This window comes from Colobus angolensis, unplaced genomic scaffold (genome assembly GCF_000951035.1).
Source record: "Colobus angolensis palliatus isolate OR3802 unplaced genomic scaffold, Cang.pa_1.0 Scaffold405, whole genome shotgun sequence".
NCBI classification, from domain to species: Eukaryota; Metazoa; Chordata; class Mammalia; order Primates; family Cercopithecidae; genus Colobus; species Colobus angolensis.
The window spans coordinates 275,724-288,287 of NW_012117433.1; the positions used below are offsets into that span (position 1 = coordinate 275,724).

At 37.3% G+C, this 12,564-nt stretch overlaps 1 protein-coding gene across 1 annotated transcript in view; it reads right to left on the reverse strand.

Annotated features, from left to right (window-relative positions):
* Positions 1-302: 302 nt before the first annotated feature.
* LOC105521701 (aldo-keto reductase family 1 member C1 homolog) overlaps positions 303-12,564 on the reverse strand; it is a 22,597-nt gene continuing 10,335 nt past the window's right edge. The window contains exons 3-10 of the mRNA XM_011955981.1: positions 12,037-12,204; positions 11,079-11,195; positions 9,687-9,764; positions 9,118-9,240; positions 5,951-6,060; positions 5,512-5,677; positions 2,319-2,401; positions 303-564 (exon numbers count right to left, since the gene is read on the reverse strand). Of these exons, the coding sequence (XP_011811371.1) occupies positions 522-564; positions 2,319-2,401; positions 5,512-5,677; positions 5,951-6,060; positions 9,118-9,240; positions 9,687-9,764; positions 11,079-11,195; positions 12,037-12,204 (888 nt within the window). The 3' untranslated portion in view covers positions 303-521. The remainder of the gene's footprint in view (positions 565-2,318; positions 2,402-5,511; positions 5,678-5,950; positions 6,061-9,117; positions 9,241-9,686; positions 9,765-11,078; positions 11,196-12,036; positions 12,205-12,564) is intronic.

Below are 12,564 nucleotides of genomic sequence, written 5' to 3' on the forward strand. Positions count from 1 at the left end.
CTCCAGAAACTCTGACCCTCACACTGCTGGAGGGAGCCCATGAATTGCTGGTCAATATCGCTCACCCTGTAGACTCCATGCTGCCTGTGCTTCTTCCAACAAGAGCTAGAGAGCCACTGACCAATACCTGTCACCTGCCCCTTTCCCAGAGGTTGAACCTCCATCCACTCCCACTGCAGAAATGAATCTTAAATGGTTGTTACCATCATCCAACCCCGGCCCTAAACACATAGGCAAATCACAATTTTGGTTCACTAGTGTGTCAGAAGGAAAGAAAACATAGAAGTTATGGAGATCAAAGCAGGTGAAGAATCTTAGGAGAGAGCATTTAATTTTTTCAAAATGATAAAAAAATTATTGTCTGTCTTTTCTGGCCGATGGGCTTAGCTGTAGCTTGGTGAAGTGGCCAAGCAGGAGAGATTTAACCAGAGACGATGTGTCCAGTCACCAGCACAGCGACATCCTCTGTGTCACCATCCACACTAGGGCCTTCTGGGAGACCTCATGCGATGCCCTCCATGTTAATATTCATCAGAAAATGGATAATTAGGGGGGCCAGCAAAACTGAAAAGAGAAAAAAAACGCACTCTCTGAATGGCAATGACTCTGTTACTAGCAGGTAGCACAGTGTAGGAAGCTGCCACTAGTGTAGATGTTAAGAAGTTCATTTTCTGACTGCTCTAGAATCTGTTTCTTAGTTTAATGAACATAACTTTATTGTATCTGTATTTTCAAAATAATCACTTAATTCTATTCCCCTGCCTGGAACTTAACACATAAAACACACAAAGTGAAATGTTCAAACATATTTCTCTACATCTGTCAACAGAGCAAAGAGATATTCTGACCTTTTCTATTTCAAATTCTCAGTAAAAACAGGAACTCATTCTGCCTTACATTGAAGAGGAATAAGGTAGATATATGCTCATCACTAACAAACAATTTTGAGTGTGACAATTATACTGGTAGCAATAATACTTAATCACTTAACATATTACTACCTGCCTATCATATTTCCACACACTTGGTTAGATTCAGAAATGTAAATTGTTGTGTTTGATATAGGGTCCAATATCCAAAGAGCTACAATGCATAAACCATTTTATAGGCAGAAATAACCCAAAATATAAAGACACAGATAAATGACTGCTCACATGTACAGTTACAACTTGTTAATTAGGGAATTGAGCCTATCCTTTGTGATATCCTTACACCAAGAGCAAACACTTGGAAGCTTGCAAGTGGTTTACTCCAGATCATATTTGAATTCTATGAAATAGCACTAGTGATTGATTTTGTGATCCTCGAAAACGTTAATTGGTTGTAAAAAATTTCTAATGCTTGCCACTTTTATTTTTTATGATTTCCTTTTTCATTTTGTATTTTCCTCTAAATAATAAAATGCTACTAATAATATCTACCAAATTTTGCGTATTTATGATGTGCCATTGTGCTTGTTTTTTTCACACATTATCTCATCATCTCTATTAGTTGTTAAAATCTCCACTGCCATCAGTTACATAACTTCTTTTTTCCCTCATTTTGAGTGACGTTCTATGAATCCTAGAACATTAGAACATAGAGGAATAGTAAACGTCTGTTATTGGTTATAAATTATCTCCAACAATGGTGCTTTTACATCTGCACTCTTCATTTGATTTTAAAATTTCTTCATTCTCTGCACTGAGATCTCCATATTGCAGAACATCAAGGCCAAGTGCTCCTATTCGCTCCACTAAGACAGAATTTTTGTAGGCAAATGCTGTGTTCGGCTTATGGGAAAAGATGCAAAGAAAAGGAGGGAAAAGGTTGAAAAGATTGAAAATGCTAAATTGACAGGATCTGGCAAGCAATTCCATGTGAAGGAGGTGGGAATTGGAACCTGGCCCACAAGGTTGGTGGAACTGCCTTTCATCTGGTAAGACATTGTGCAGGTTGGGAAGAACAACATATAAGCACAAATTTGGAAACATCTAATGCGACCATATGGGCAATATCTGCAGCATGGCCACTAGACAGTGGTAGAAATGCCAGGCCTACAGGGAAGGTGCAGATTCAGCAATGATCTTGGCTGCTCTGGAAAGTTCCATGGAGTCATAAGAGCAGAGGCACAAGTCAACCCACGCTAACCCCGGGACACTCTCCCTGCCAGAGAACAGAGCTCTGGAGTGAATCCAGGAGGAGAGGTCCAGAAAGCTCCTGTCTCACCTCTGTCTCACATTGGCCTCTGTGCCCCTGGTGTGGAGGTCACTCTCAACACCCATCCTACATTCCTCCTCTGAAAATAAATTAGGACACCCATCACCAAAATTACTTACATATCAAGGGTCAAATATCGTATATTTCTGTCTAGGCCATCTATGGCTTTCATGTCCTCTGAAGTCAACTGGAATTCAAACACCTATCAAAGTAATAGAAAACTTTAATTATTTTTAAATTACATCATTGCCAATTGGGAAACACCAAGTAAATCAGACAGTAGGGTGCAGAGACAATACTTCAAAGATCGATACGTTTCCAAAATTTATGAAAGACCTCTCTAAACACTCAAGGGGTCAATGAAAACCAGACAAAGAGTAAGCAGAAATCCATTCCCAGATAAAGTATTTTGAAACTGCACAACACTGCAGACAAAGAGGATATCTCAAAAGATGCTGAAGAAGAAACAGAGCTGACATTGTGCCCACATGATAGGGTCATGCACCTAGAAGACCCACAAGAATCTAGAGGCAATTTTGTAATGTCTAGCATAATTTACTAGGTTTGATGAATAATGTTGAATATCTATCTCTCCAATGCACAGATACAATAGGAAAAATTAGTTTTCAACATTACTCAAGCCTATAATTGTCTAAATATTAATGATTTCACATTAAAAAAGCATGGGTACTCACTGCATAAATTTGGGAGACTCTAAATGTCAAAAAGATGTCACTGTTTCTAATACATTAAATCAAATAAGCGTATAAATCAATAGGGAAACTGAAGGAATAATACAGAAAATGAGAGAAAGTAAAAAATGACAGCAATGTAACACTTGATGAATCTAGGTAAGAGGATGTGTTGCATTATTCTTTTAATATTTCTATTAAAATTTCTAATATTGGAAAATCCACAAAACAAAATGAAAAATTATCAAAAACTATTATAATTATCAGTAATGGAGAAAGTTATGAAATTAATGTTATATTTATTAAAATACCATTTATTAATAAGTGGGAAATTAATATTATGATCATGGATTGGAAATCTCCATATTGTCAAAGATTTCTTTCTCTCCACCTTGATCTGCAGGCTTATTACAATGTCAAGAAGAGACTAAAACATTTATTTGCTTGCGGAAGTTAATGAGATGATTCAAAATTTTCAATAACACATTAGTCAAGAATAGCTAAGATATTATTAAATAAATGAAGAAGTTAGAAAAATATTTGTAACATATTGGAAGTGAAACTTACTTTTTAACATCATAGTACAGAAAAGTAAATAAGTTAATTGAAGATGGAAGAGAGGCCAGATAACTGTTCATGGAAATTTCATATATGTTACAGGTAAAAAAATGAAGTTATGTGAGCAAATGTGAACTTTTCAATAAATGTCGGTGGGAAATTTTGCTAAAAATTCAAAAATTAGATATGCATGTTTGGATCCTTATTTCATATAGTGTTTAAAAAGTCAATCCCATTTGAATTAACCAAATTTATAAGGAAAGAATATTAATAATTTTGTAAGATAACACAGTAAAATATTGTGATAGTCCCAATATAGGATAAGACACAAAACTCACCAACCACAAGAAAGAGGCATGAAAAATGAGTCTACATGAAGGATAGAAACTTTTGTTTGTGAAAACATAACTACAGAGAATATGACAACACAGGTAAAATTTGGAAGACGTTATTTCAAGAATACATTCAAGTCTCTAAAGAATTAATATCCAGAATAAATACATATATATGTGGTTTCGAATTAATTGAACATATATAACACATGTCATATATATATCTATGTATACTAGATGAATTAGAGAACATACACACATGTATAAATACTGATAATTTCCACAGTCTTTCATAACATTTCCTTTTTGTTTTGTCAGTTTTCTAATGTCTAAAAATATTTTAAAAATCATATAGTGAATGCCATTACTTAGATTCATCTATTGTTTCATTGTCATTTTTTACTTTCTCATTCTCATTCTCTGTGTCATTATTTCAGAGTATCCTATGGATTTCTACACTGATTTTACTTAAGGTTTTAGAAAATAGTGACATATACATATATGTGATATATGTCATATGACAGGATTTACAATATATATACCATATATGATGCATATTTCATGTATCTATATATAATTAGAAAACATACATATATATGTATGTATTTGATATTAATTCTTTAGAGACTTGGATGTATTCTTGAGAATATATGAAATAATACATCAATTTACATATATTGGTATTCATACATATACCTATTAATATATTATTTCACACATACCATATAACTGATAGATTAATTAGGAACATGCCCTCTAACAATCACATGTCCCTGTATCCACTTGCTTGGTTATATGAATTTCCAGCTCCTTCCAATAAGAGGTGGTGTGTATTTCCTCACCCCTTGAGTCTGACCTATCCTGTAACTTACATTAGGTGATAGAATTTCCCAGAAGCAATGGTTGGCAGCTCTGAGCCTAGACATGAAAAGGCTTTGCATGTGTCCACTCACTGCCTTGGGGTCGTACCCGGTTCCAAGACGAACCCTGGGCTGGATGACTGGAGGATAAAGAACTGCATGGGAGAAGGGGTCGCTCAGACAGATGCCCCATGGACATCCTGAAGCAGAGCTGCCTCACTGTCCTGCATGCACGTGAGAGCCCGGCCAGGAAGAGAAGGACTGGACTGAGTTCAGGCTGAGCCCAGGCTAATTTTCTAACCATGGAATCCTGAGCTCAATAAATGCTTTTGCATTAAGCCTCTGTGTTAACTGGGTTTGTTTTATAACCTTAGGTATTGGTATAAATATGGTCTCCTACACATAAAATAAAGACAACTATCTCACAAAAAAAAAAAAAAAAGGCAGAGTTAAAGAAACAATTCACAAAGATAAAATTCTAAGAGAATAAATATAAGGAATTTATACTACATAAATATACAAAAAAAAAAACACCCAAAAACCAACGATGATTTGGAGACTAAAAAACATTTAATCAAACACCTCATTATAGAAAATAAAGAAAAGGACATATCCCTAACAGAGGGATATGGATATCACTGACTTAACGCTAATTCAAATCTCTGGTTTTGATCCCATCCTATTTCTCTCCACCTGTGTTGCCTCTCCTGTGTCAGAGTAGAAGAAATCCTTATGATGTACACAAAGAGTTCATGCATAGGAAATACAGGGAAATGGAGCTGGCCCAAGGGTGTCCTGAGAGCCTTATAAGAAGTACACGTGTGAAGGACACTGTGCAGCAGCCCTGAGGCCCACAGTCCGGCTCCTCACCCTTATGTTCTCTCTGATTCGCTGCTCACTGAAGCTCTTGGCCAGGACCACAACACCACGCTGCAGGTGGTAGCGCAGGGCAATCAGGGCTGGGGTTCGCTTGTGCTTTTTTGCCAAGGCACAAAGGACTGGGTCCTCCAAGAGAACCGGGGAGTTCTGGTCAACCCTGGAAGGAAAGGCAGAAATGCTGAAGCCCTGAGGCTGGGGATACAGTTTGTTAGGTGGCTCCCTAAACAGACTAAGGCGTCCACTCTGCACCAGAGCCGCTCAAGTGAGGCCCCTGAACAGCAGCCTCAACATCAGCTGGGATCTTGTCAGAAATGCAAATTCTTCCCTTATCCCAAGTCAGCTGTCAGTGAACTCCAGGAAATAGCATGAGCTAATTAAATTTTTTTAAATCAAAACAATGTTTTACATAAAATCCTGTTGCTCTTATTACCATTGTTTTTCTCGATGGGATCCCAGGGCACTATAGGCCACCAGAACAATGTCTTTTGACTTGCAGAAATCCAGCAGTTTTCTCTGGTTGAGGTAAGGATGACATTCCACCTGCAGATGAGCATGATGGAAAAGCATCAGATAATCCAAAAGTCATATTAATATTAAAATGACCAAAGTAAAAGAAGCTGTATAACGTAGAGCATTAAATCTGAACTGAGTATTATTGTGAAAAAATGATCTTTTTCATAAACATAAATTGTATGCCCCTCTCTCCTAAGAAAATAGAAATGCTATTTTTGAGCACAAGCAACTCTATGAACCCTATCCTGGTTTCTCCCTAACTCTGACCACTAGAAGGAGACACGGCCAATTTCAGAGCTGGGATGAGGTAAGATTCTTTGAGCTTTGGGCATCATATCGTGCCAGAAATCAAGAATTTGGTCAAAGAGTCATGAGAGCAGGTCTGAAAGACAAAAGAACTAGTTTCCTAATTAATAACCAAAATGTATACATATATATTTATATTTTCTAATTCAACTAACATATTTAATACATATCATATATGCCATCTATGAGATACATATATATCCATATATAATGGATGAACTAGAAAACATACATATATGTATAAATACTGATAATTTTAATAATCTTTCATTACTTTTCCTTTTTGTATGATGGACTTGTATGGTGACATCTCAAATGTCACCAGTGGGTTTCCTATGAAACAAGTGCTTTTGTCTTTTAGACTTACCCTCAGGAATCTTTGACCAAATTCTTCTTTCATATATATATGTGTGTGTGTGTGTGTGTGTATATATATATATGTACATATATACCTACTGAGTAGATGTGAGCATTGAAAAATAAGTAAAATGAATTAAAAAGCATAGGACAGGCCGGGCGTGGTGGCTCAAGCCTATAATCCCAGCACGTTGGGAGGCTGAGACAGGCTCCATCCTGGTCTACATGGTGAAACCCCGTCTCTACTAAAAAATACAAAAAACTAGCCGGGCGAGGTGGCAGGCGCCTGGAGTCCCAGCTACTTGGGAGGCTGAGGCAGGAGAATGGCGTAAACCAGGGAAGCGGAGCTTGCAGTGAGCTGAGATCTGGCCACCGCACTCCACAGCCTGGGCGACAGAGCAAGACTCCGTCTCAAAAAAAAAAAAAGAAAGCATAGGACAAAAATCCATGAGTCTATAGTAATTAGTGAGAGAATGAGAAAAAGAACACAAATATTTGTCTGCTCTGATGGTGGTCATTATAGTCATTACATTCTCAGTACATTGCTAATTGAAGGGAGACATTAACTTTTACCTGGACTTAGCAGAATAATAGTTTATTAGTTTTACTTGTCGAGAAACTATTTTTAGTAAAATGTCAGGTAAGAGTAGTTAAACAAGTGGTTAAAATTGAAAATTTTCTGTAAAAAACCCAAGGAAATAACAAACAAGAAAACAGAAATACAATATAAAAAAGTTCAAATCACTGATGTATACTCAATGATATGTGAAAATGTGTCATGGCACTATGACTTCTGTCGATAATTACCCCCAGCAGATTACTAGTAAGCGTTAAAGAGTTGAAACAACAGATTGAAAACGTTGAAAACAACAGATCTGACCAAAAACACGGCATGATAAAAACATTTTCTTGCCCCAAAGGTTTAAATCAATGTAATAAAACACTCTCATCTAACTTCTAATTTACAGAAACCTTCAGTAACTGGGAAAAACAAGTTAACTGATATCAAAATACAATGGTATAAAAACAACTGAATTCTGGTTAAAAAAGAAGAGCTACAAAAGACATTTTGATTAAACAATGGAAAATTCAAATATGGACTGGATACCAAATGACGTCAGGATGCTGTAGATGATGTTCTTAGATACAGTAATGACACTGTAACTGGGAGAATATCTTCATTCCTGTGACATGCTTGGAGAGGTCTCCAGGGGTCAATTGGCATCTTTACAATTTACCTTGAAAAGGTTCTAAAAACATTATATATATTTACGCAAACATATCCCTATATAACATTGCAAAATGTTAGTAATTTTGAACATAAATGGTAACATAGGCCTCCAGTAGTATTTTTATCAAATTTTTGGAAAGTTTGAAAATTGCCATATTAAAATATTGGGGAACTACTAGTATTAAAACCACATTAATTTCTCATTGCTTTTATGTAATTATCATGGCACCATATCATTATACCAAATTCACACATTTTATACATTATGTATTTCCACTGTTGATCTTTACTCATTAACTCTAAATTTTTAAAAATGAAATAAAACAAAAAAGTGTAAGGTACTGGGAAAGGTGTGGTGACTTTAATGCTGAAATATGTGTAACATTTGGGGGCAGTCAATTTGACCAAGGAGGCCTGGAATCATCAATCAGGATGCAAGGAAAAGATGGAATTATGTCTAGGCTATGAAAGAACCACGCACAGAATAGATGTGTTTAAGCAGCTGATTGCATGACAGACTCCAAAGAACAGCAACCGACTAGGAGCGGGGCAGTCATTGGTCAGCTCGATGTTCTACTGAACCTTCCTCAGTGTTGATTTCATCCACTGTGAACAGATATCTCCATAAACATGTCAGTTTCTCTTTCTACCATGGATGGCCTTCATTGTCTGCAGATAATTTTTAGTGTATCTATGCCCTTGGTCAAGAAGTGTGAAAGCAGAGATACGAAGAGGCACTGACACATCTGAACCCCATGGAAATCCCTAGTATTTCTCTTCTCTTGCTCTCACTCTCTCCTTATGTACTGCTCATTCCATCTTTTCATGGCTTCATATCTATGCACAATTTCCTCCAAATCAACTTGACCCATCCACTCTTTGGTCATCTTTCATAGCTTAGGGGTAAGTCCACCTTTCCCTGAATCTAATTGACAATCCTTGGCCTCCTTGATTGAACTGACTTCCCCTAAATATAACTCACAATTCAGCATCAAAGTTGCAACACCTTTCCATAAGACTTTTCTAAGCTGGGTACCAGTAGGAGCCCTCTATGCCCTTCTAGACAGAGGCTTTGCTCTCTAGAATCTTCTCTTTTACAAAGATCAATGAGACTAAATGAATGGATACTTGGCAACAGGACAGAAAGAGGGGCATGAAGAGCAGAAAGAGAGGAGGCTGAGGGCGCTCACCTGGTTGCAGACAGGTTTGTACTTGAGCCCTGGCTTGTTGAGGATCATTTCCAGCTGCCTGCGATTGAAGTTGGACACCCCGATGGACTTGGCCAATCCTGCATCTTTACATTTTTCCATGGCCTGGGAAAAAGGAATTGTGAGGTGTCATTAGTGTAGTCAACTGAAGATCAAGATAAATGTGACACAGAACTGTGAAAGAAACAACTGTCTAGATATGACAATCAAACTATGTAGCTGTGGTTCTTAAAAGGGAGAAAATAAAACAGAAAATTGGGGAAGAAGATAGTGATTGCAAGAGTAAGAATTCGTTTCCTCCTTAGGAAACTGGAGAGATTAGTGCACAGGCAAGGAAAGAAATCCCAGTCCTCCTTACCCCCAACTCTTCTCCTCCACTTCTCTGTTTTGTATGCCTGTCATTTCTTTTTCTTCACTGCTCACAAAACTACCTTTGTAAAGCTCCTAAGTTTTTGATCCAATGGTGCAATTTCCATTCTTGTACTTGGAAGACAGGAAACAGATGTCTCCTATCTCATCTTTCTTATCTGTGCTCTCCTCCAAGCACTCACCTCCCACGTAGCACAGAGATCCACTGTGTCAAATAGTAGTTTTCCATTTTCATCTTTTGGGATCAGTTCCTCACCTGGCTGAAGTAGAAGCAGTCAATTTAGTGATGTCATAAATCAATTTCTCCACATAAATTTCCCCACACAGCACCATGCTCTGAGGTACATTTAAGGACACTAATCCTCCTTGAGGTAGGTGACACAATGCTCCTGAGAGTGATATGTACAAAGTGTGCTACATATGAAGGTATAAGGAATGTCTTCAGGAGACAGACTTCCTCTAATCTCTTATAACTATTATATGTATAAATAAATACCATCTTTCTCGTTGCTAATGGAGTGTCATCATTGACTTACATGACTTTCTTCTGCTCCTATAATTTTCTCTGTGACAATACCTCTCTTCAACTGCAAAAGACCTTGATATCCAGGAATAAAGGATTGTACTTTTGACCCAGATGCCACTATCAGAGTTCTTTATCTCCCTGAACATGTGATGTTCCATGGACAGGACCATGAACCAATCATGGTCCATGGAGGTGTTTTCAAGGCTAGTTTGGAAGTTGGGAGATGCACAGGAGCTCACGGTAATGACCATGAGCCTGAAAGTGCTCCAAAGGCATAAATGCCACCAATGAAAAAGGTTGGAACAAATATTTAAAAAGCCTTTTGTAATAAAGCAGAGATAAGGATGGAGAAAGGATACATTTTTAGACATTTTATCAAATTCTTAATGTAGCCATGGCTTTGACTTCTCATTTTTATATCTAATACACCCTTGCATTAACCAGTCTGAGTAGTTTTCTGTAACCTTAAAACAAAAGTTATGAATGACACAAGAATTCATGGCTAAGCAAAAATAAAAACTCCAGCGTGAAAAAAGAGGAAGCAGAAGCCACAATGTTTCCCATGAAAGTTTGCAGTTTAAGACACACCCGGACTGAGTTCTTGCCCCTTGAAAAGAGGCAAGAAGATGGAAACTCATTGTTCACCCTATGTGCAACAGCTTTTCTGGACACCACAACTTCATGAAACTCTGTGTCTGTAAACATCCCAAGAGGTGAACTCAGGAGTCATAACTAAGACCTTGTGCCTTCAAGGAGATGATTGTCACTTCCTCAAGTTTTTGAGGCAGAGGCTTTGAGGATTCTGCACTCTTTTCTTGTACACATGCATCACAGAAGTATGGATTCAAAATGTATCCAACAGAAAGGGAATTAGGAGTTATGTTTAGGGCTCTTCTTCCATGTTATAATCCCTATGTCCTCCGAAGAAAATGCTTAGTTCAAATATCCATGAAAACAATCTAGGAAAATGCTTAGTTCAAATATCCACGAGAACAATATTTATGCTGACAACAAAAGTGAAATAAATTTGATCACACAAGCTGCCTACCTTTACAGACACTGGAAAATGAATAAGATAGAGGTCAACATAGTCTAACTGAAGATTTTTCAGTGACCTTTCCAAGGCTGGTCGGACCAACTCTGGTCGATGGGAATTGCACCAAAGCTGCAGAGGTGAGAGAAAGGAAGTTGTGTAATGAAAACGTGAGCCAATTTTACTAGTTTGCTCGACCTAATATTTAGACATTTTCTACTACTTCAAAACTAATGATCACAGGCAAACTTATTCTCTCTCTTCTTGTGATGCCTTTTGTTCTGCCATATCCTGATGAACTTTGTAATATGTTGGATATATTGTTAGTACATATATTGAATGAAAGAGTGAAATTACTCAAAGGGTAAAAATTGTTATCAAATCATAAGCATACCCATTATCTGAATTATCTTTGGTATGTTTTACAACACATGTTAGTAGTGTAATTATTTCATCTATTCAGCCCAATGGGCAAGACTAAGTATCTTTGTGGTTTAGAAGCATAGGAAGCAAACACAGTTTTTAATATGTCAACTTGGGCTGGACACAATTTGAGACAATGTAGGCATTATTATTTAATACAGAGCTTGCTTATATTGCTTTCTCTCTCTGTATGATCAACATAATAATGGAAACTGAGAATCGTAACAAATGTAAGAAACTCACCCAGGAGGTAAGTAATAATATAATATGATTAGGATTCTTTCTGATTCTATATTCTATGTTAAACCATACCGATCTGTGCTGAGCTCAGAAAGGAAAGGCACTTTGATCATGAATTGGAACACTGCAAAGATGAGAAAGTCATCTTCATTTCCTGCTTTTGATTTTAGTTTTACTACATGAATAATTGTGAATAAATTGAAATAAATAAGCACAATTCACCCTCAACTATGGATCCAGTCATAGAATTGCCACCTCCACACAATCACCATAAACACATGTGCACACAAGCTCATCATAGGCACAGTACCTTTGAAGTGTAGAATATGTCTTCTCTCTTCACAGTGCCATCTGCAATCTTGCTTCGGATGGCCAGTCCAACCTGCTCCTCATTATTGTATAAATGAGCAGAATCAATATGGCGGAACCCAGCTTCTATTGCCAATTTGGTGGCCTCTAGAGCTTTATTTTTAGGAACCTGGGGGAGCAACCAAAGGTAGTATTTTCTGACTAATGTGCCTGAGGGTTAGTTCAGGCACAAGCAGCGACGTTCACAAAAATCAGCTTTTCCTCCTTTCTTGGATGAGTTCTATACGTAGAATCATAAGTCCATCCCAGTCAGCCTGGGTCTTTCCCAGTTAGTAATAAAGGTTGGGCATAGCAGGAACTTCCGCAGTCCCAGAAAATCACTGCTTGATCACTAACTTGGAAGTGTCCCCAAAATAATTTCAGGTTCAGTGATTTTGTTTGAAAAATTAACAGGACGCAACCTATAGTTATAGATATAATCTTAATTATTTTTACTATGGTGAAATTAACACAAGGAATGGCCGGGCTC